We start from the raw sequence: 25,114 nt of genomic DNA on the forward strand, positions 1-25,114 counted from the left end.
AGTGGGTTCAGTCTCCTCCCAGCTCTTTAAGCTTTTCTTTTTTGGTATCTGTTCCTGGATGACTTCACACACGTTTGATTTTAACTTCATGCAAGTTACTCATAATTCAGCCTTTCCAGTCTTGAATAGTTTTCTCCACCAACATTTTCATCTGGTCTTTCTGTATTTCTTCTGTAACCTTATCCCAAAGGAGAACACAGTATGGCTAGAGCTCTCTGGAGGATGCACTCTGCCAGGCGAGCTCAGGGGCACGTTGCTGTGGCTGCTGACGAGGTTACTTTGACTTTTCTTCTCTGGTATAACTTCTCTGTGCCAGCCTCGTGGCAGTCACTGTCACCGTAGCGAAGCACAGAGGTGGGAAAATGTCTCACCTGTTGGAGTTCAGCTTGAACCACCAGAGAAGGTGGCTGGTGCTAATGATCCGAGCTGTGGGACAGCAAAGTCATGGGCCATTTTGTCCCATTTTGCTGACTGTGCTGCCAGGGCAGTCAGCGGCTCCGTCAGCAGGGGAACCAGCAGCTGGGCTGGCAGGGTCAGAGCCAGCAGCCGCAGCAGGCTGTCATAAAGGTTGGTTTGAGTCCCTACAAATTTTATGTCAATAATCTTGCCTATTAATTATTTCACATTCTCATCTTTTCAAGTACCATATAGAAAAAGGCTGCTTTTGTTTCTTTGTCCGTTCTGTCTTGTTTCTGTATTTAACTTACTGTTTTCTAAAAAGTTTTTCTAGACTAGTAAATGCAAAATATTTCTGAAAAATAAAGCTTAAATTGTGATTCTTTTTTAATTAATAATGAGAATTCAAGAACATAAGGAGCTGTGTTCATGAGTCAGGAGCTACTTGAAGTATTTTTACTTTTACAGATCTCAAAATATAAACAGAAGAAAAAATAATATAAAATTTGTCATTGTTTTATAGGAGCAAAAATGTAGTCAGTGTAGTTAAATGATACGCGTTTTTCAAAATATAGAAATGTTTTCATTAATAACATTCTCAATTTAAATAAACATTTAAAGTTTCAAAACAGTTTAAGAAAAAGAACTTCGAATGTTTCCAATGTCAGATTTTCTTTGTGTAAGTTGATAGTGTAAAATTTCAATTTATAAACTGTGAAATGATCAGTGATAGCTTTAATGCAAAAAATACACCACTAGTTATTAGACATTTCAGAGGTCTGATGAAAGTATTCATTTCCAGCTAGATCATGTCTAAGAATTTAGCTGAACATCAATATTTATATTTAGGTAGTGCAGGAGTTTGAATCATACCTTCTTTCAAGTTCTAAATATGGACCGTGTTTGCATTAGTGAATCATAAGCATAGAACTTAGAGCTGAAATAAAATCTTTTTCTCCAGAGGTGCTTAAATATACATGACCCTAATCTTGGATCATACATGCATAGTTCCGAAGAGTTGTGTATTTGAAAACAAAAACAAAACATAAAAAAAATATTGAAATATCATCTGCACTTCTTGTAGTTTCTTGTGACAGGGAAAAATTAGTATCATGGAGTATAAAACTGTGGTGAATAATAGGTCGCTTCTTATGTACAAAAAGAGAACATTACTACCTTTATATTGCCTTGTGTATTTGCTGTCCAATTAATTCTGTGCAAGTCTTGTTTGTGATAGGATCCAAGTCTTATTTCTTGGCACTTGTAATTTGTGTGTTTTTTAAAAAAGAGTCCCAACCTTTTCTGTAAAAGTCTAGTCTGAGAGAGAGTTTTTTGGACTAAGCATTCACTATAGCAAATGCAGAGTACAAAGAAGGTGCTGAAGAGATGTCCCGTTGCTCTGTGAATATGGTCATTTTTTCATGTGTTCAGGACATATGGAAGTTCTCTTGAGGACAGGCTCTCATCACCTCTAGTTGAATACATTAAGTAAAATCAAAATAGCTTTATAAGTTTTGCTTGCCGATTTAATTATTGCCCAATGTCTCTGCTGCTGACTATTTTAAGAGCAGCTACAGTGGACAGAGAGTAGTGTGTTAGAAGAAGCAATGATGGTACACAAGCAGGAAAGAAATCTTAGTATGGTCAGTGTACAGCATGAGCAAGTTGTGATGACAGAAGCTCTTCTGGAAACTTGACTGAGAAAAGACATCATTTCTGGCTTTCCTAATCTTGCCTAAAGTACGAATCTTTGCACCAAGATAAAATAATACCAGAGTTTGGGTAAAAGATCTTCTACTGAAAACTGTAGTATATTGTGGTTGAGCATGTTTTTTGGGAGGAGGAAGGAAGGGGTTGATAGGTTCCAGTTGTTGTGAGTGAAGAAAAGCACGGTGAATACCAGGCATTGATTGGCATTGGTTAGTAGTGCTCGGGCTGCATCGTTCTTTTGTGTGTGGTGTCCAGGAGCCTGGTCTGGCATTCGGAGCAGGAAAGTGTCTAATTAACACTGGCGGTGGCATAACTCACTGTACTAGTGGGCAGAATCTGTTGTGCAAGTTTCATTGTCAAGAGTAGGTTCTTTTGAACGTGTTTTAAGTTGCTACCCTTTACTCTGCAAGTGGTGCTTTAGATTGTTTTCATCTGTTTTCTCTATCTGCCTGATTGTTTTTAAACTGCAATATAGAACCTCATTAAGTTGAACCGGTCCATGAATGTGCCCTAGCTTTATGTGGAAAAATGTAATTACAGAAGACTTGTTTTAGAAGCCTTAAGTCTAAGACTTAGAAGTCTACTGTAAGTAGCCTGAAGTAAAAGCGAACACTATTTTTGTTTTAGTGTATCTTTGATATTTCACATGCATCTTTAGAGAGCTGCATGTGATTGCATGGCTTTTACATATGTAATGCTTCATAATACACCTTTCCAGGAGGAACTGTAATTGTTAGCCTGAGGTTTTTAGCTTAGATCTAAAGTAAAGCTGATCTTTGGTGGGAGGGGAACTGGCAATTTCTGATGGTAAATAGTAAAAAATTTATAACTGTGTCTTGGGAAGAAACCCAGAAATAATTAGTTAGATTGTGTTTAAATGTTTTTATCAATTTGTACAATAGGCATAGAAATTAGACAATAGCAAATTCCCATGAAGCAGATCTTCCTCTGTGTTTGTCTTGTTGAAGACTTAAGAATTTCAAGATTACCGTGTGCTCATTACCTTCTGCTTTTGACATAATAGCTTGTAGCATTGTCTGGAAATTATTTTCTATTCTACAGTCTCCTCCGTTCAGGAAAAAACACAACTGGAATAGCATAATGTTTTTTTTAAAACATTTACATTATCCTTGAGAACATAGAGTTTCTGGTCATTTGTCATTATCTGCCTTTTATTAAGTAGCAAGTAAACTGGCATCAGAAAAATGTAGCCCTTTTCTATTCTTCATTAAGTAGTTTCTTCTTAACTGTTATTGTAATTGTTATAATAGATTCACTGTTACAGTCACTGATATGATACCATCTGATAGCATTCATGTCAACAACATTGATGTGTTCTGCTTTACCCTAAACATCTCAACATTTTCCAGAATGCTTTACTTTTATTGTTGAGTATGTTATCAATTTGCAAATTACTCTTTAATAAAATAACTGTTGCTGTTATTCCTGCTATAATGCATAGTTTTCACTACAAAACTAAAAGTATTACTAAACCATTTTTCACAAGTTTAAAAGGTATTACAAATAACGAAGACTTTTCAAAATAGAAAAGAACTTTAGGAGTTCTGTATCTAGAAAAAGCTGTAAATTTTAGGTTATAGGTGAGATTTTTTTAGAGCCTTAGGAGAATGAGTTTTCTAACTATCTTTGACTTCCGAGGTTTTTTTTTTTTTAATTTCTGCAATTTCATAAATTATTTTATTTTTAAAATTGAACCTTTTGTCAGGCTTTATTAGGCTTTTCTTTGAAAAATCTATTGTTCAAGCTATACATGAACTGCAGAAGCAACAGAGAAAGAAAGGAAGCGGGACATGCGACAGGTGGTTGGTAAGCACCTGCCTGAGCCAAGTCATTTCAGCTATATTTTCCTCAATCTCAATCATGAATTCCCCAATAAATTAAAAATTCCTAAGATTATTTGGAGGTCCTGTGGAAGGGAGCTAGTATGAAGGGGTTCCAGTAACCAGGTAAGCTTCTAGAGCCCCTCTGAAGGGAATGGTTGGGCAACAGCTTAATGCCACACATCTCATGCTTCAACAGAAGTACTGGAAGATGCTTGTTTTGCTTATTTGTTTCATAGGAATGCTCACTGGATTGAAGAAACTTTTTATATAAGACAAGTAGAAGGATGTTCATACTTCAGGAGACTTGGGTTTTCTCTTGATCTTAATTCTTGTAATTTCAAGCTAATGTGCAGAGCATTCAGTGGTTTTCATGTGTATGGAGACATCGTTCTGTACCCACAATTTACTAGACGTATACATTGTGTATATAAAAAACATACACTTCGTGGAGTTTTTTAATCAGTTTAATGTGTTAAAATTATACACAAGAATTATATTCAATCTGCGTGCATCATGCTAATAGAGTTAGGCTATGAATAATGTCGTTGGCTTTGTCTTTCATAAACTTTTCAGATGCCAAATAATATACTGACTGTTAATGTTTCCAGGCTTTGCTGTCTGTACATGATACTGTTGCTCAGAAGAACTACGATCCTGTCTTGCCCCCCATGCCTGATGATATTGATGAGGAAGAAGATTCTGTTAAAATAATCAGGCTTGTCAAAAACAGGGAACCATTGGTAAGCAACCCTCTCTTTTAGTTTGGGTTTTTATGTTTGTGCACAGGGTGGGGAGTGTTCAGATCATGAATACGAATGGGTGACGTTTACTTGAAATGTGGGTAGACAGACATTACACATGTTTATTCATAACATTCAATAATACACTTAGGACTTCCATTCGCAGTCATTACTAGTAAAGTGCCCGAAATGAATAATGTGTTCATTTGTGGTGTTTGAGCAATATATATGTGGGCCAGTCTAAGCATTTAGATCAATAATATATTTGCCTTTTATCTTGAATTCCAATCATGAACTTGTTTTAAAATGAGAGAGGCAGAATGAATCCCCAAAGAAATCTTGACCTTTGTTTTGAACTGTGCCTGTTAGCATTCATCTAGAAAAAAAGTGACCTTTTGTTACACTGAAAAGAAAGCATAAAAACATATTTTAAAATACTTGAATTGAAATCTGGGCAAATCTAAGATGTCTGTTGTTGTACTTTGGATTATGAATACTAGAAAGTTAATATCTTCATGGGGATATCTGGAAAAATGAAAGGACTAAACCTAGGTTGTATTACAAGAATATTAAAATGCTTTACTGATTTGGTTATTTTTATTTGCTGTAGAGTGGGAGTCATCTTGTATAAAATTTAACTATACTCTTTTTCTGCTGCAAACCAGTAAGAGCTTTGTTTTATGTTGAGCTGGATATTTGTTTTAATGGGTAGCAATCCTGAAGATATATCTGCAAAGTTACTTTGAGAAAGCCATGATTCTGTACTTGAGATGACAAAGGGAGAGCTATGCCTCTGTTAGATATACAGGGATAGCTTGTCCCACAGTAGATATCTTGCTATCACTCTTATTCTTGATGGCTTTCTGGCATCGATAAACAAGAACTAAGGTTTGGTATTGACTGCCTGTAGGTGCCCATGGGCATAATTAAAAGTTTGACCATATGGAAAGTTTTTACTTTGTTTTAACATATTAAACATTTTTTCCCCAAAATATTTAAATTGCAGCTTTAAGCTTTCCTGGTTTTTATCAAAGAATGTCTTTGAGGAAGAAAACAACCTTGCTTTAGGATTTGGTATCAGAAACAGTATTTGCTCTGAAAGGTGTGAAAAAAATTGAATATAGTATGAGATGAGTTCTAATTGAGTAGCTGATTTTTAGTGTTAATGAAAGTACCTTTATTGATTTTTCTTGAATTTATGTCAGAAAAATCTTAAAATCTTGATTTACGTAGTTTCATGTTTCAAACATGTTTGGTACTAAGACTTTTGTGAGTTAAATACTGTAAGTTAATAGTATCTCAAAGTGAACTGAATAGATAGCAACTTTGAAAAAAGCCAAAAACCAAACCACGTGAGGGATTTTCGAAACCCTGTTGAGCTATGTACACTGTATATCTGCTTTTGAGATTTTTAAGCTCTTTTAAATAGAGTTGCCTAAGCCAAAGGTTATCCTTGGGCTGTTCCTCAGATTCCACTCTTGCCCATTCACCCCAGTGGGATACTAAGCTCTTCCAACCTGTGTGTCTGTTGTAGTTTAACCTCAGTAGACAGCTCAGCCCCACGCAATCACTCACTCACTTTCCCCAGTGGGACGTGGGAGAGAAACAGAAGGATAAAAGCAAGAAAACCCACGAGCTGCAATAAAGATAAATAAAGGTTTAATAGGTAAAGCGAAAGCTAAAGGCAAGCAAAGCACAATGAGAAATTCATTCGCTGCTTCCCGTTGGTGGGCAGGTGTTTAGCCATCCCCAGGACAGCAGGGCTCCATCACGCTTCATCCTGTTGATTTGGGAGGAGACAACACACCATCACTCCAAATGTACCCTCTCTTCTCCTTCTTCCCCCAGCTTTTACTGCTGAGCATGACATCATATGGGATGGGATATCCCTCTGGTCAGTTGTCCTGGCTGAGTTCCCTCCCAACTTCTCATGCACCCCCAGCCTGCTCCCTGGCAGGGCAGTATGAGGGGCAGAAAACACCTTAGTGCTATGCAAGCACTGCTCAGCCATAATGGAAACATCCTGTATTATCAACACTCTTTTCATCACAAATCCAGAATGTAGCACCATACAAGCTATTATGAAGAAAATTCTACCCAAGCCAAAACCAGTACAATTTTTTAAAAGGTGCATCCAACTTAGTACAATTGTGCTAATAAGGTAACAAATCAGGCTTTTTATTAGAACTTTCTTTTACTAGACAGAACACAGCCATGAAAAATATATTAAAAAAAAAAAAAAGAAAAATTGAGAACCCAGTCTTCAGTTTGTCAAGACTGTTTAGTGTAATTACCAAGGTGAAAATAGCCTTATAATGGAATCTCTGATAGACCTGTTACTAGGAGCTAATTGCAGCCTACAGCTGCTTGAGAGTGGGGAGCTCAAGAGGACAGTAGAGTCAAACTCTTTTCAGCAGTGAAAGATGCTAAAACACAGGGTAATGACCACAAGTTGTAGCCAGGTTTAGACTGAGAATTTAGAAAAGTATTTCATTCAATGGGAAGTACAGCACTGGAGCAGACTGGCCAGAGATGTGGAATCTCCACCCTGTTCCTTAAGGCAGCAGCTGACCTGATCTGGCATTGTCAGTAGACCCACTCTGAGCAGGAGATTGGCCTAAACGACTTTCAAAAGCTTCCCTTCAACCAACACGTCAAAGATTGTATGTTAACTGTAGGAAAGGACTGTTTGTGGCCTCTCCAAATCCCCAGCCTTTCTTGATGTTTTGTTTTTGTTGGAGAAAAGCTTATGCTGAGTTCTGTTTTGCACGTTACTTGTTGTCCAGGAAGAATTTGAAGAATAGTGTCCTCCTTTTCCATAGCCCACCTTCAATCCATTTTAGCATTATTAGTGTTAATGTCAAAGATTAATTTATTTGTGGCAGATTTATAGGCAATTATTCTTATGACACCAACACCACAGTACATAAACCAATTGTTTGTGTCTTTGCCTTCCCCAGATTAATTTTTTTTTTCTCAGCTAGGGGTAGGAGGAAACATGGGTATTAATTCAGTTAAGGTCTTACCAGAATATGGCACAGTAGGATAAATAAAGACAGGTTTATGCTAGGTATATTAGATGTACTGCTTCTATGCTTCCTCAAGTTGTTTTACTAAAGAAAGGATATGCCATTATCTATGTTTACTAAACTATTTAAAATTTCATTTTCTATTTATTTTCATGTCGTTTTAATTACTTTTGCCTCAGAGTTTTTTCTGAAGTCTTGGATATTGTTAGCTAGGTACAGATCAAAGAGTCTCTACTTATTCTGTTTATCTATTCACTGTTCTCCAGTCATGAAGTCTGACTTCCACTTGTACAGTTATATCAGGATTCTTGCTACTGAACTTGAGATTTGGAGGTACCATACAATATTTTTACGGTATGGACGTTGTCTGGTTTCTTGACTTGAAGTTACTGAGCTCTTTGAACTTTTCTTTCACCCCAGATACATTCTTATTCTCTCTTTGTACACAAACAGTAGAGACTGTTTTTCTGCAAAGCCGTAAGCTTTACATCAGCTGTACACCCTGGACGTTCTTGAATTGGATATCTCCTTTGGATGACTTTCAGCGGTATGCTCTGTGAAGTAAATTAGACACTCTCTTAACTTTGGAATATATCTAGTGACCTTTTTTCTATAAAACTGCACCACGTTTCCCCTTATACTTGTTCGTGCTTTTCTCTGAGTTAAGCACCTCACCAGTGTTCTGAGCCGGTGTTAATCACATATTAATGAAGCCTGAATTCCCAGGAGTAATCATCTTAAAAGAGAGGGAAACACATGGTTTGTGGGAGGGCATTCTGCTTGCCAGATTTCATCAGTTCAGAAGTCAGTGCTGAACTTTCCTCCAGTTTTTTGGAAGAGATGATTTAAACTTTTTGTTAATCTTTCCACATTTTTTTGGTTTTTTCTCTATGAGTGAATGCCATTCTAGCAGTGTCTCACTCAAGTGAGATGAAATTTTGTGTTACAAGGTTTTATCTGAGCAAAGTAATCTATAACATCTCTGAACCTTATGTAGAGGGAAGTAGAGGCATCTATTTTCAGACCTATTCCAGAATTAGCCTGGCTATAATTAGGCTTTTTATCAAATAGCTTAGGGAATTTTTGCTTGTGCTCACCTCTCCAGGGCTTTTTCAGCCACTGCCACTTTCTTGGTTAGCGTTCCTGATATCTGAGATGTACATCCAGGCTACCAGGAGTTTGGCTTCTGGTCTCTTACTGCTTCTAGTTCCCAAATGATATTCCAGGTTTGTTAGAGCTGTCACACAGTTGGCATAGGATAGGATGCTTCTTCACATTAAGATGGTTGCTTCTTCATCACAGAGATTCATTTCACATCAATTTAACCAATTGAAAACTAATCTCTATGCTGCATCTCTAGTCAAGAGAAAAATAGGCAGTTCCAGAGAATAAACCGTGCCATCTATTGAAGATGCCTGTATTAATGAAGGGATGATTCATTCTCCAGAGCTGCCTATTTCTTTTCATTAGCTGGAGGAGGAACCTAGACACCTAGCTTGAACTAGATACTTGATTTCCATAGCTGACCTTGGGTGAAATGAACTGTGATTTAAAAGAGTCGTTTATGTGTCCTGCTCGTGCAAATTCCACAGCTCTTCTTCGCCTCTCACCCTGAGTCCCCATGGCTTGGTTCTTATTAGTGAATCAATCCAGCTATCTTATAGGTGGGATTAATTTGGGTGTCGGGACAGCACTAAGGTGCATAGTCTACATGTGTGTAGACAAATACTCGTATTCATCTCTGCATTTTCATACAGAATGTATTAAAGTAAGGTTTATTGAAGTACTTGCATTCAACATCTGCATGTGCTTTTGTTTAACAGAAAGGTATGCAAAAATATTACTGATGTTTCAAACTCTTATTAATAATTTATTTTATAGGCTGGTGTTTCTTTCTTTAAAAATAAGGGCTTATAATGTTTATATTCTGGAATCAGCAGACAAATGGATGAATTAACACAGCTCACATCTGTGAAATCCTGGGTGATGCTCACCAATCAGTGTTACTACATTAAAACTGAAAAAAAAGCAACCACAAACCAACCCCAAAAACAGTGAAAGAGCCTTGCTGAAGGAGCTTGTATTATTTTTAGTGCTTTTGCATGGTGTACCTTTAAACATTTTCTCAGTCTGATCACCATATGGCTCCCAAACTCCTTATTTTTCCCTTTAAAAGTATTTTAAACTGAGCTATGCTATTACATCTGTGTATGTCTCATTTAGGGTAACTTACACTTTTGGCTAGCAACACTGAAAATATTTTCCAGCTCTCAAGGTCCAGTCTAACCTTCTTCCATTTTTAAAGCTCTAAATGAGGAGCTGCACTGCACATGTAACTGAAAGTACTGGAGCTGAACATCTCATAAGGAGAAATTCTTGCCAGATTATGTATACCTCATGGTTTAAGCAGGGCTGGCAGCAACACAAGAGAAGCTGTTTTTTCAGAAAATCAGCTCTTCAGGTTTTCAAAAAGAAATACACTTGTGTTTGATGATTTCTTTTTAAGTATCCTAAATTGAGAGTGAAGGGGAATTTAAAGACCCCCCCTTTTTTCTTTGTGTACGATAGGTACAGCAGAAACACGTAGGTTCAAATACAGGTCTGCCCATTCACGTTGAATTTGCCATCAAGGAGTCACTGACAGTGAGCTAACTTGGGTTAAATAATTTCCCCGTAAATTCAAACTTGATTTTCTGCTGCTAATTCCAGTTAATTCCAAATTACATGTTATCTTTAAAGGGGCATCTTTCAAATCAGATAATCTGTGCTGGGACTTTATTTTGTGCCCACACGTTGGTGGTGATAACCGCATAAAGCATGAAGTGACCATTCCATTTGGAGAAGAGCTTTATGGTTACTTCCAGATGCCAGCTGGGTCAATACTGTCATCCTCAATCGCACATAAGTTTTTTTCTGGAGTCTGTCTGAAAATAAGGTGAAGTACCTGTTTTCAGAGATCAGCGTTAGGGCCTGCAGTAGCTGGGCGATCGCGGTGGAAGGCTGTCAGTCTTGCTCGCCTTCTGGATTCGGTGGCATTTAATGGCGTTGACCTCTAGGTAAAAGGCATAAAGCCTTTCCTTTCAGAGCTTCTCCCCTGATTAATTAGGAGAGCCTCTGTTTTATATGGACAGTATAGTGGAAATGTCCTGTATTTATATTTGGCTCTAGCATCCTAATGCTGCTTTTTTTAATTTTTTTTTTCTGAATATATCCATCATTATTCTTTTAAACAGATGTAACTTTCCAGGTGTTAATAATAAACTTCAAATTAATAGCTCTTGCTGCAAGGTCAAAACTTAATATTGTGATATAGACTAGAGGAGTTAATGCTTTGTTTAATATTCCTAAAAGTATGGAATTCGTTTTACACAGAAGTCTAATCAGGAGTTCTTAAAGTGAGATTAGCTGCAGCTATATCTTTATCTTTTTGACTCAGACTCGAAACTGTAATACAAACAATTGCTTGCTGATATAATTGCATTATAAATAACACATAAGAGTAAGGCTGGCAAATTGTAGAATTACTTTGCTTATGGATAGAGTGTCATACTAATAAATTTAAGATGTAAAATAAAATGCACAAACATAGCACATCAGTTTTGCTGTGGAGTGCTGGCTACTGTTAAAGTTTCAGCTGAAGAGAATATTGTGTGGTGAGTTTTAATTTTTCTCTATTTGCAATAAATGGGGCTTGCATATAGTGAATATAAATTAATCTTCCATTTTTGTCTTGTTTTGTATTTCCATCTTAGAGGAAGAGGGAAAGGGAAAACAGTTTATTTACAGTTAGTGAAATTGCTAACTGTAGTAAAATGTCACCCCCATTATTTATTTGTACATATTTCAACTTCATATCCATGAAACACTTAAAAATTGAAGCTGTGATAAATATCATGTTCATGTTTAAACTAAACAAATACAGAAATCTAGCTGTAGAAGCAATTTAATTATTTAAGGAACTTTATAAAGTACTTGTGTACTTCGCTTCAAGCACAACACTTCCCTGATATCACGAAATTCTAACCACTGTCTTGTACTCAGAGTAATACTCTTCATTCACTAATAAAAAATATGGAGATTTTCAGAAAATTGACTTAGCTGCCAGTGTCCTAAACATTTCGGTTGATTAACAAAGAGCTATCACAGTTAACTAACTACGTTGACATGGCAAAGTAATTGTGTGCAGATAAAAAGCTGTTGGCCAGGAGGTGCTTTTTTTTTTTTTGGTGGTGTTTTTTAAAAATACTGGATCAAATAATCTTTTTGGGGGTGATTATACAGTACAACTTCTCTAGCTAAAATCCCCCTTGTTATTCTGTGGATTCTGCCTTCCAGAGCAGAGCCAGCATTTCCCCCTCTCCCCTTCCCATCTGCCTGGAAGGACTGAGAGCAGAGCTTCGGCAGTGGCTCCAGCCTCCGCTTCCCTTCCCTGCTCACTTGTCCCTGCAGCTGCTGCTGCTTCCCCGTCACCTTGTGCCTCTTCTCAGCTCACCCTCACAGTTCTGGTTACAAAGGCTTTTTTCTCATCTAGACAGCTGTTGACTGGAAATTTAACTACATGATGTCATTTTACCTAAATGCCTCTCTCCTGTGTTTGTGTAATGTATGAAAACAGTCATGACTAACGCAGGAAATGTTCCCCTCCTCTGCATTTCTGTCCCTCGGGTATCCCAGGTGAGCCCTGACACGCTGGCGCATTTCGCAAATCCACGTTTATATATTGATAAAGTTGTAAAGCAAAATTATGATTAGTGGGTACACAGGCAGTTCTCAGCCTAAAGTGTAACTACTACGAATACGGATAAACTTTTTGTACCCACAGTATGTACTGTGGCCTGTGTTAATGCAGGAAAAGTGATTTATCAATTCTTAGTAACAGTTTAGTGCAGTTTTAGCAGCAGACTCAAGTAAGGTGTGCTGCAGTTACCATTTAGTCGAAAAGTAAACTTCTTGTTTCATTTGTCCAAACCACGTGAGTCAATTCTGAATGGCAAAGCCATCATATTTTAATAGGATGGTAATAGAGCAACATCTTTTGTAATTTGTTTCATGAGCAAGTATTATTTCTGGCATACTCACATATTGATTGCCACAATGGCAGCTTTTTGCACTTTTACATAGCAAATTTTTTTTTTAGTGAAGTGAATTAAAATAATTAAAATTTTAACCCAAGATTAACCAAATAATTTTTTTTTTTTTTTTTTTTTTTTAAAGGGAGCTACTATTAAAAGGGATGAACATACTGGTGCAATTGTGGTGGCCAGGATAATGCGTGGAGGAGCTGCAGATAGAAGTGGTAAGGTGTTGCTGTTTCCCACTACCCGTTCCAGTTCTGTAACTCAGAAAAAGATGAGATAAAATGGGAGCATCTTGTACACATGAAATACATCACTATCACAAACAAAAATATCTGCGGTTTGGTCAGCTTTCCAAAGTGATGTTTCAATACTGGTGAAAGTATTCATGCTGAGCTTTTTTCCCCAATTCACTTGCAACTGGGTATCTTTGAGATGTATCATCTTTTTTTAAGATGTATCATGATTCACTTCCAGTTGAAGACATCCACTTAGAAATGATATGATATGTCAAGATTACAACCTGCTGGAGGAACTCGGAGTGGCTGCAGTATTATATGATATGCCAAGATTACAACTTGCTGGAGGAACTCGGAGTGGCTGCAGTATTTTATGTTAGTACATGTGGAGTTTCAGCTGGTAACTCTCAAAACACCAGCACGTCCTTGACTGCCATTGTGTAGTTTGGGATGGCCAAGGTCTGCAAGAGCTCAAGCAAGAGCTCAAGCCCTAAAGGGCTTCTTTTCATTGAAGAGAATCTAGGGCAGCTGTGTTTCACACTTAGATGGGGTAATGGAGTATGTCTAGATACATGTTGTTAAATTAGGAAGCATTTGTGCCACAAATTAGCGCTCACAGCCCAAGCCATCTTTCCAGTACTTGCAGCTGTGTAGCAATGAGAAGGTAGTATGAGTAGAAACAGAATTGGCACAGACATTTTTCAAACATCTGCATAAAAGTCTGGAAAAGTCGTAGAGAAATGGGACTCATTTTCAGGAGGAAGGAAGGGAGGTGAGCACACCAACCATCTCAAACTTGCCTGTGAGGACACTAACTGTTGTTGTGTTCACCATATATTCCTGCTTGTAAGAACTTCAAGTGGATAAACAAGGGAGAAGAAAGCTGAACGTTAATGGAATTTTTTGTAAAATGTGTAGCTACCTTTTAACAACTCTTTGCCTTCTGTAGGTCTTATTCACGTTGGCGATGAACTGAGGGAAGTCAATGGGATTCCCGTAGATGATAAAAAACCTGAAGAAATAATACACATTTTGGTAAATACCAAACATTCTAAAATTAATTAAGGGGAGTCAAGAAAAAGTAATTAAATATATGATCTCTGGTGTATTTTTTAGAAAAAAGTATATATTGTACAATAATGCTTTTTCTTCCAATGGCATCGTTTACAAACCTCTATTTCTTTTCCCTTAAAGAATTATTTTTCCTCGCATTACATATGTATGCAATTACAGATTACTTGTAAAGAGTTAATGATGGTAATACAGCTGAAAATATGTTGCAGACCTCACCATATAACCTGCAGTTTTTAAGGCACATCATGATCTGTTAAATTCAAACTATTTTAAATGTATTCATTGCTTATGGGTTAACTCCATGTGAAAATTAATTCATAATACATGTACTTGATAGAATAAACTAACTGGTATATTAAGATTATATTTTATATTGATTTGCAGTGTATAGCCATATATTTGTTTGTCTGTACTCCTCTGAGCTGCACAATCTCTAAAGCCAGCCTAATTACTCACCTATGGAGAGCTATTGCAAATTAAGTAATTTAGACTTTTTCAGCAATGTTTAATATTTTTTTTCCAGCAAAGAAACCAATGAGTGTCACGACAGGTATTTGTGTTCATGGTGTTGGCATTTCTATATACCTAAATACCTTGCTGTCCTGCTGAATTGAGTGGCTGTCTCTCAGATTTGGTCCAATAACTGAGATGATTCATTTCAAATGTCTAGCCTGCTGATATTCATACTTGCTTTATGGTTTTGTGTTCCCTACAGAAACATATTTTCCTGCAGAAATTAATATTAAAAAAATCTCTAGAAGCACAATAGCACTAGAAAAGGTGTGAACAATTTCCCCATTTACCTCCTCGAGGTACAATATAAACATCAAAAGCTAGTTAGAGCTTGTTTCAAAAGTAACAGAAATATTGATTCCAGTCCTACGGCTGGTGAAATAAGAACTTGGCTGCTGCTTGTCAAACAGTGAGCTCCTGGATCGCAGACACGCCGGCAGAAGTATGTCTCGCTTGGTAGTGGACAGGCCTGTTTCCATTTTGCTGCAATCGTTGGCTGTCTGTTGCACTCTGCTAGTTTTATGAAACTTGTCGGCTGCATGCAATAGTAGCAGAGGCTCCAGCTGATTAGCACTTCCTTCAATAGCAAAATGTCACTGAGGCAGTGGGAATATATTGTGGTTAATACGTAAAATGCAGCCAGACACACTTTAAGTGGGATATAGGGAAAGATGAATGGATGAGGTGGTTGATGATGGCTAACTTGTTTTAAGATTTATAGTAGAGGGCTTTTTTTCCGTTTAGTACACGTAGGCTATTCAAAAATGTTTTTCTTTTCTAGTTTCTTAAAGTTGCCAAAAAAATAAATCCCCTCAATAGTTTTATGTGATAAATATGGCACAAGCCTGTTTGAATTTTTCTATCAGGTTTTTTTTTTTTGAAAAATGAAATGTTAGTTGGATTTTTCCAGGGGTTTCCAAACTGTGCCAGCAGGCTAGCAGTTGATTCTAATATGCACACATTTTAGCTGTAGCATTTGCTCCTGCCTTCAGTGCAGAAGTGGGACCTCTGAAACATGTAGGTCCCAGTTTTTAACAGCCCATCTCTTCCCACCAGTGAAGCAAATGAAAATGTTTTAAGTGGGTATTTTAAACTTTGCAATGCACAGTTTGGTAGGGTGAAGTTGTCAAACTATGGATCATGCTCAGGAGAGGATAGATTCATTACATTTGAGTATTTTAAAATTAAATTGAATTTTTTTCCTTTTAAGATTTCTTTGAAATGTACAGCTTGATTCTCAGTGCGTTTTCTTTTCAAATGTTCACCAGGCTCAGTCTCAAGGAGCAATTACATTTAAAATTATACCTAGTGTGAAGGAAGAAATGCCAATGAAGGAAGGCAAGGTAGGCAAGACTATTTCAGAAGCTATTGTACTCATTGTTATGCTGAGGATATATATTGCTTGCTTGGATGACAGAACCTAAGAATGTGATTTATGCCTGTGGACTCAGTTTTTCTAATGTGACAATGTGTAGTCACTTCAGTACTCACACGCTGGATTTACAAGTGGGTGTAACAGAGTTCTTAAGCCCTAACTCTACAGCCCTGAAGTTGACATAAGTAATCTTCAGTCTTCTGCGAGGACCAGGCTTGCTTCCAAGTACTCCTTTTTTTCCATCGTACACTGGGTGAAAGATACTTGATAAGACCTTGGTTCAAAAGTATCTTCTCTTCTGTTCCCCATATGGGCACGCTGTTCACCTGCAAGTCTGTTTGCCTTGGATCATAGAGCCTTTACTACATTGGGATTGTGGTTGCAGAAGCAATGGATTTAACATTCCCATATGAACTTTTAATGTTAGACATCAGTAAGGATGTTTTACTGCAGTAAATGTTTATTGCTTTACATTATTTAGTTCAATGGTTTTGAACAGTAAAAGCAAAAAAGGGAGATTTCTTTGGATTACATTTAATATTTTGATTCTAAAGATAAACCATGCTCTGTTTCAGATGTTTATCAGAGCCCTATTTGACTATGATCCTAACGAGGATAAAGCAATTCCTTGTAAAGAAGCTGGACTTGCTTTCAGAAAAGGAGATGTCCTTCAGATCATGAGCCAGGATGATGCAACCTGGTGGCAGGCCAAACACGAGGGTGATGCCAATCCCAGAGCAGGCTTGATCCCTTCAAAGCATTTCCAGGAGAGGTGAGCTACTGAGAAGTATAGTTTCATTCTTTTTTGTAGTTAGAGAAGATATGTATTTGCTAAGTTGTTAAGTTAGCATAGTTGTCATACGTAATGCTCATAGATGACATGGCTATGATAAACCTGCGTTTGCAGCAACACAACTGAACTTGGAAACCTGTTGCTGAAATACTTTGGATTTCCTTGTCTGGCTAGAATTAATAATGACAAAAACTGATAGGATAACACTCATCCAGATTGAAAGAAAAAACATATGGAAAATAGCACATCAGTATCTGTATTCGCACTGATGTACTATGCAGGAATAAGAACTGCAGCAGGTTTTGGAGAGGTTACAAAAATTTGGGGCTAAGGATTTAATTTTTTAGGTTGTGAATAGATTTCATTGTATTAAGTTATTTTCTTGTCAAATCTTCTGGATATTTTGCAATAATCTCTTGATGTTAAGTGTTTGTTTTACCAAACTTGCAGTGAACACTGAGGAGTTTGTTTCTTTCCCCCACCACCTTCATTTTACAGGAGATTTGCATTAAGAAGACCAGAAGTGCAGATTCAACCACTGAAAATTTCCAACAGAAAATCATGTAAGTTTGCTAACCTGGAATAGAAATCATACTCCTGTTCTCTAACCTTATAAAATAGCAGTTTCTTTCAGCCCTGTGACTACAGGATGCATTTCTCCTGGGCATAATAGCTTCTTGATCACATTGTTTTGGTAGGAAAATAAATATAAGAGCTGAAATTAAAAACTTTAGAAACAGCTAACAATTTTTGCCGACCCTCTGACTTTTTATTTGAAGCACCAAACCCAATTAATGTTTTGATATATATAATATTTCAAAGGTTGAAATCTGTACTATTTCCTGTTGAAATAGTACAGAATTGGCTCAACAGTTTATATAATTTGGACTGCATCAATACAGTGAAATTTATATTGAGAGTGAGATAAAAGGTCTGATAGTCTCCCCTTCTCACCCCCATATAGTTGGTAGGTTTTTTGTGTCCTGTGAAGCAGCACAAGTCTTTAAAAGTCAGGACATTCAGGACATTCAATTCTTTGACAGGGTTTCACACAAACACTTTTTACTGTTTTTTAAACAAATTAATTTTTAATAGCCCCTTCTTTTAAATACAGTAGTTGCACAATATGAGAAAAATAAGTCCTAAGAAAGCGTATACATCGAAACAAATATTTTCTTTCCACTGGAATTTACATCAACATCTGGTTTAAGTATTATTGCATATTTTACTTGACCTGTTATTTCTTTCAGTTGTACAGACTCATAACAAAGTGAGTACAATGTAAGAAACTGTCATGCTTCAGTAGGATCTAAATCTTAAACATAAACATGTTTGTGAGTTCAACTACAAATATTCTGAAAATGGTCTAAAATTTCCATCCATCTCTCATTCTCTAACATTTAAAGAAAAAGTATGGGTACTATGGCGAACAGTGGATGCTGGCACACTAAGTGCAGAACTAAATGCTTTTAGCTTTAAAACTTCTCACCAAGGTTCCTGTTGCAATTTTCTTAACTCCTTGCTATGGCTGTTGTGTTCTGAAGTTTGACAATTACTGATAGTTTTCTAATAATCTGCATTTTCTATCTTTCACTCCATTTCACTATTTGATTGTGTACCCTGATGCTATTGTTAACTCCAAAGCCCTTGATTAGCTTTGTAATTACAATAACAGAGGATATGATTGCACTATAGCTTTTCTATTTTACATAGGTCTTAGAAACAAAGTGGAGCTCCTCCAGCTTGTAGTAAATCTTTTGTTTTTCTAGGTTCTAGGTCAAGTTGCTCTGCCCCAGTTTTGGAAAAGTGTCTGGTCCCAGGGTATAGCTATTTCTCTCTGTCCACTGTTCTTGAATCTGGATAATACCCTCAACAAGAGCCTTCAATTAATGTGGCACTGGTGCTTTTGAAGAGGTAAATCAGCTGCTGCAACAAAACTGCATGATTCCTTTTGTAATGAACTGCATCTTTTAGCTGACCTTCAAGTGAAAGGTTTTACAAGATGCATCTCACCCTTCCTAATAGGCAGCCTGAACTTGATTGGGAATTGCCAAAAGTACAAGTCAAAGAAGACCCACATTATGAGGTCTACTGTTGTTGTCTCTGATGTCTCCACTGACTTTGCCTTAACTAGGCCTTAAACAAAGGAGAACAAGTTCCTCACTTCCTCCCCTTTTCTTTACAAAGTGACAGAGCCTTAAGGTCAAGCCGTATGCCTGTTATTGTTCTCTTTCAGAATTTCTTTAAACTGAGCAAGGTCCAGCTAAATACTATCTAGAAGGTAGTGGTGCCCCAGGAAGCAGGAAAGACTGCAGAGTAATGCAGGATTGTCATTTTCTCTCTTCCTCATTTCTTAGGACAATAAGAATTGGCTACGTCTGCCAGATTTCCAGGGGAAGAGGGGAAGTGCTATTCTGAGTCCATCCCTTTAAATAAAGGTCCATCCTTTATTCAAAGACTGAACATGTTTTTAGTGCTGGGAGGGAATTCAGATCCTTCATAGAGGAGGCATTATAAGGACCAGAATTCACCTGTAGAAAAGATCTTGTGACTAGGATGTTGCTGCAGTTGTTCACTGGAAAACCTTCCACTTGCTTGGCTTTTCAAGAAGATTCCACGTAAGCTGGGAAACTCTGCGCCCTTGTGATCTTTCTAAAGTTAGGCAGCTTTTTCATGTTACCAAGCAGAGCAGTGAAGCTGTGAGATGTGGAGGCCGTGTCTGTATTCATGCAGAGCAATCACCTTGCCAAACTAGGGAGATGCTGGAAAATCATGCATGGCTCAGCTGAAGGAGCAGCGTACTGCCAGTGTCAGAAACGAGTAGGGGAGGTGACAGAGAGGACAGAACACTGGAAAGAACTGCTAAGTTTGACATCTTGTTTTTAGGCCTTTTCTGTATTGTGGGGTATGGCCCACTGATTACTGTCCTCTAAAGTTTTATTTAAGAAGTTCACAGGTAAAGAGGTGGGAAATAGGTAATGCTTGATTTCATCCGATTCTTTTTTAGTCCTGTACTGTAGCCCTTCAGCTTGATACAGGTTTCTCCAATGTTTGGAAGGGTAATTGTGTGGGGAAACATGTTCTGTAGGTCTTCCTGAACTAGCTGAGAGGTTGCTTGCTATTGCAGTGGATCTCATCAGTCGTACGACCTGAATTTCCTTAGCAGTTTGGAGGGAAAGGGCAGTTTGCCAGCTGATATTCTGATGGGTTCCCAAAGACAAAAACCTGTTGACTTCAACAGAGCTGCTACTAAAAGTCCCTTTCCTGACAGGACTGGGAATTGCACTAGGGAGCTTTCTCGAGACATGGTAAGTAGCACTAGATGTTGGCCTGCTCTGTTCTGTCAACTTATGCCACAGGTCCCATGTTTTGTAAGGAGGAAGAAGCCTTTGCTTTTAATAGGGAGGATCAAGGAGAAGTATTCTATTTTCATGGGTACCAAGGAAATTTGAGACAGCTCTAGTTTCTTAGTTGGGCTTCCACAGTAGTAGTGTCATTCTACTTGAAAATTAATCTAAAATTAATCAAAATTGCATAACATACAAGAAGTATGCTATAACTTCTTTTTTTCCTCTTTTCTCAAGCCAAGTTCTGGAACTGGGAAAGACTGTTGTATTTATCTAGAAAAAGAGCTGTCTGAAACATAGTCAGTAACTGCATTCACAGTAACACTAATGTCCATCAGGATTTGCTTTGATAATTCAGTATATTTCAAAACCTGCAAGGAGCTATACTGAATTACTTTTGGGAAGCCTTCTTTCTATTTACAATTCTGAATTTTTTATACTTTTCAGCATAGCACTGCATGCCGTGTAAAGCTGTTAATCTGTACACATAGTTTTGTGTCATAAATTTGGAAGCAAAAACAGTGGGCTTTTTTGGTGATGCTGACCATGCTTGTTATGTATGCAGATGTCAAGGAAAGGGAGTAGTGGATATTTTCCAAGGAACTTTTTCAGAAAGAATTATTTGCGCGGAAAACAACAGAAACCCAACCCAATTCTAAACTATTAAAAGGATTGGTTTATAATGAAAATGCCAATTCATATTTCACTTTTATAGCCAGTCAGCTTGTTTCATTGTGTCTATGTGTAAAGTGAATATAAGTAAAAGCAACTACTTCAGCTTTGTGGAAGATACATGCATACGCCTCTCCCAGCATTTAGCTATTTTCTTGGAAGAGATAAGAGAATCTTTCTCGCATTGCACTAGTCAAAAGTGAAAAACCTTTAACATGTGTACACTGGAGGAGGGGACAAAACAATGTACATTCCATATTGAAAGGTAAGTGAAATCACACTTCCTCACTTGAAAATGGAGAGGGTGCATAGTTTGATGGTGTCTGGGAGAAAGGTGGCAGGAAATCGATAATATAGATGGACCCTACACTGACAAAAGATGACTTTACATTGAGAGGAATACTCAGAAAAAGGAGGAATAAAGAAATAAAGGAAAAAGCGGGGAAGTAAAATTTCCTATTGAGTGTGAAGAAAAAGAGAAAGTATTGCAACAAGGGCAATGGAAGAACAGGTGGACAAAAGCTGCCCGTGAACCCTGTTAGGCAAAACCCCACAGAGGATGGGCTTTGAAAATATTAAATTAGGGTAATTAACAGTATTATGCAAGAGCATTACTGCAGTCAGTATCTGCACTATAGTTCAGTTTTTTCTTGATTCCATTTAAAGCAAACACTAACATGTTTTTTTTGTTAAAGATTTTGAAATGGTGAATGTGAAAATTACTAGTATAAACTCTGACAACTTTTTGGTTTTGATTATTAGTAGAAAACCTCAGTAACTTCAGCATTAATATTTGTTAAATTTTAAAAGCATGAGATAAATGGCAGTTAGATGTGCTGACCTGCTGACAAGATTGATAGTGTTACTTCCTAGGCTCTGAGTTAGTGCAGAAATGAGGGAGGGATACCAAACCTCTCAAACATTTTCAGCATTTTTCTCCACACTTAACAGCAATGACTTTTCAGCAAAAAGCAGTATTGCTTGTGCATTAATACTATGGGAAAGTAATACTGGGGAACAAATGATGAGAACAAGCAGCACAGGAAAGAAAATAGGAAAATGGAATGAAAGTGGAGGCAGAGAGGTGCATGAGATGGTGTGAGTAGGATTAACCCTCCGTGTGCTGGGAGGGTGCCCGTGCAGTGTTCCTGCCATGGGGTGTGAGGGGGGAGGTAAGGTCCGTGTGCCTGGCTGCATGCAATCGGCTTTGCTGTGTCTGGGCCTGTGAGCCGTGGCTGATGCCAGCTCTGCAGAAACCTGCTTACCTGGGATAATAATTAACAGCTTTCCTGCCTTTAGGAGGTCATCTTAGCTCGGGCACAACTTTGTGGCCAGAGCTACAGAACTCTGTGAGTTCTTCTGTCACTGCATCCCGGCTACAGGACTGCATCTAGACTCAGAACAGGGAAGAATTTATTTGTTTTATAGTTCCCGGTCTGTTAACTTGAATACAAAGACTACTCGTGCTCTGACTGTAATAGTCACTGCCAATAAACGTAGTCGTTCTTGCATTTGTAGCTTACTTTAATTTGTAGATAAAACACTGATTACCTCTTTTTTTGAGAAAAAAAAAAAAGTAAATTTCTTCAAATAACAACCACATAACTTACTGTTCTGCAGTTATTGTAAGCTACAACAATCTGCCAAGACATTATATTCCTTCAGCATAATTTTGCTTTCACAGTGATTACTGTGTTTATTCTTATGTTATATATGTGTTGTTTCTGGTATGAAAATTACTTGTAATTTTATATTTTATACTAGCGTAGTCTGTAACTTCTGTTAACTTCTGCAGGGCATGCATATTTGTACGTGTATATCCATACCCTGCATGTATAGTTATATATAAATATATGTGTGTATGTAGCATATATGGCAGAGCTGTTTGGAGATGTCTTTTCCTTGAAGATACATTTGTTCTGTGTGTTTAATGCTATATGTAAATACTTAGTGTGGCAAAGCCATCATCATATAGTTTTTCTAGAGCTTAAAACCCATTTTACTTTCAATTTTGATTTACCATATGCGATTGGCATTGTATGAGCAAGAGGAAATATTTAACTGCAGCCAAATGGTGTTCATTCAAACAAGATGTAACCCAGTTTATCCATAGATGAGTGTCTTGTGAATTGAAGATTGTGTTCTGCCAACAAAAGAATTTAAACAGACTGAAAGAATGAATGCTTTGTACCACTTGTATTTGAAGACCAAAGATTTAGGATAAGTGTATAATAGGAGTCTTTTGCTTGTTATAATTGCTGCACAATCTTAACTCTGCCTTTCAGTATTTTTCTGTGTTCATATTTGACACTTGATTGCCCACCTGCAGGTAGTTATGAGTGAAAACAAAAAATAAACCAGACCTATAGAGTTAAATTAGCACATTAGTATCTTTGTTCAGAAGTCTTCTGTCCTTACAAATATTAACTTCTGCTACCACAGAGAAATTAAGGAAGCCTGAAGCTGGATGACATTTGAGTCAAGGTCACATGAGACAGAAGTGGAAACGGATCTCATAAACTCTTACTCTGTCCTTCACTGCAAGACTATCCTTCTTCATTTTCCAAATTGTCTTTGTAGAGATACTGTTATCTGATGATGTTGAGAGAGGATTAAGTTAGATCACTTTAAATTTCCTATAGCATGAACATATATGTATTGTTTGATCGACAAAACCCTATAGGATAAAAAACCCCGCAAAACAGTATAAATGTTGATTGCTATGTGGGGCTGTTCATCACTAAAGAATTAAAAGTATTTAATATTCTCTGTAACGCAGATTGTTATAGATCGCAGTTTCTTGCTTACCAGAGTGCAATAGAAGTTAAGGGATAATGTATCTTGCTTGTGATAAGAAACTAGAACAGAGCTGTTAGATCTAATTTTAGACTAAGAAACATTTACGTAAGATTCTTTGATGGAAATATTGTTGAAAGAAAGTCAGAGAAAGTAAAAAAATTTAATCTGGTGCTGGACTGTTGTAAAGAGTTGAGGAAGTTCCTGGAACAGCACTGATTTTGAGCTTCATAGGGGAGGCCCCCAAAATGAATTCAAAATATATTTACTTTAAAATACATACAAAAATACAGTGTATGTGGTACTGTTTTGCGTTGTTATAGTTTAGCATATTGGCTACGCTGAAATCTTTCTAAAATGAATAAAAGCACCTACTTCCTAAGCTTCCACTGCGCTTGTGTTTCCTGTTTCTTTTTCCCATTTCTGTCTTGGTACTGCTTCGTTGTTTGAGGAGCCTGTTCCATGACTACTTTTTTGTAATTTCTTTGCCCTTCTTATCACACAACATTGACTGTATTTCTTCTTTTCTCAGTGTTTTATTTGCTCCATGTCGCCTTATAGTTTTTTTCATTTTGTCACTTTTTTTTATTTTCCTGCTTCCCACCAGATTCCCTCCTCTTTACTCCCTGTCCTCTTTTAGTCTCTGTATTTGCTCCTTTCAGATAAACACTTCTGTTTTCTTTCTCACTCGGCTTGAATTTAGTAAAACTCTATTGGCCTGAGATCCACCCAAACTTTCCACGTCTCTAAACCTCCAAACTTCAGGCATGTACCCTCACGTACCTGCTGCGTGTGTACAGCTGCTTCAGATGCTCAGAGCTGTAGTAGTTAGCTGGGATCACAATGCAAAGTTTCCTGGCAAATAACCTCTGGCTTTAGGAAGGACAGGCAATAGCCCTGCTAACATTGCTGGTAAAGTTCAAATTGGGACCTGCATGGAGCATTGAAGACTTATTGATTTACCACACCGTTTCATTATAGACCGTTTTGTTCACCCTTAGGAGTAGCCCAAAGAAGCCAAGAGCGGTATTAAGGAGGAATATTTTTAACAAAACACAAAAAGTTCGAAACGCCTTCACTTTATCTCAGCATTAAACCTCAGCTTGCAGACGTTTTGGTTTGTGCTTTCTGGCATCAGCTGGCTCACTTGGGAATCTTAACGTCTTTAATTTATAGCATGGATGGATGAGACCGTTTCCTTTCCTAGCAGGGGTGGCCCAGAAGCCTGCCTTCCCTTCAGCTGTTCTCAGCCCTGCTGCTGTAGCTCCACCAGCCCATACTTAGAGGTCTCCTCCGAAGGCCTGCGGTGGTCAGGGTTGAGTGAGTGTATACCAGTGTGTACATACAGACCTCTTTTTCTCCTGGTCCAGTCTTTCGTGTCCATAGATGTGGACTTGTCCGTTTCCAATGATAAAATACCAAACAGAATACTCTAAAATGCACAGTCACTAATTAAGTCAAATAACTTTGTTGAGTTCAGAAGACTTGTTAGGTGTATTGACGTATTTCAG

The 25,114-nt window shown here is 37.5% G+C and overlaps 1 protein-coding gene across 1 annotated transcript in view; it reads left to right on the forward strand.

Annotated features, from left to right (window-relative positions):
• Nucleotides 1-25,114, forward strand: part of MPP7 (membrane protein, palmitoylated 7) — a 109,279-nt gene that overhangs the window by 58,276 nt on the left and 25,889 nt on the right. The window contains exons 5-10 of the mRNA XM_014944874.1: nucleotides 4,559-4,690; nucleotides 12,934-13,015; nucleotides 13,983-14,068; nucleotides 15,889-15,963; nucleotides 16,571-16,767; nucleotides 17,287-17,351. Coding sequence (XP_014800360.1) covers nucleotides 4,559-4,690; nucleotides 12,934-13,015; nucleotides 13,983-14,068; nucleotides 15,889-15,963; nucleotides 16,571-16,767; nucleotides 17,287-17,351 — 637 coding nt within the window. The remainder of the gene's footprint in view (nucleotides 1-4,558; nucleotides 4,691-12,933; nucleotides 13,016-13,982; nucleotides 14,069-15,888; nucleotides 15,964-16,570; nucleotides 16,768-17,286; nucleotides 17,352-25,114) is intronic.

Source organism: Calidris pugnax, unplaced genomic scaffold (genome assembly GCF_001431845.1).
Source record: "Calidris pugnax isolate Ruff unplaced genomic scaffold, ASM143184v1 scaffold54, whole genome shotgun sequence".
Classification (NCBI taxonomy): Eukaryota; Metazoa; Chordata; class Aves; order Charadriiformes; family Scolopacidae; genus Calidris; species Calidris pugnax.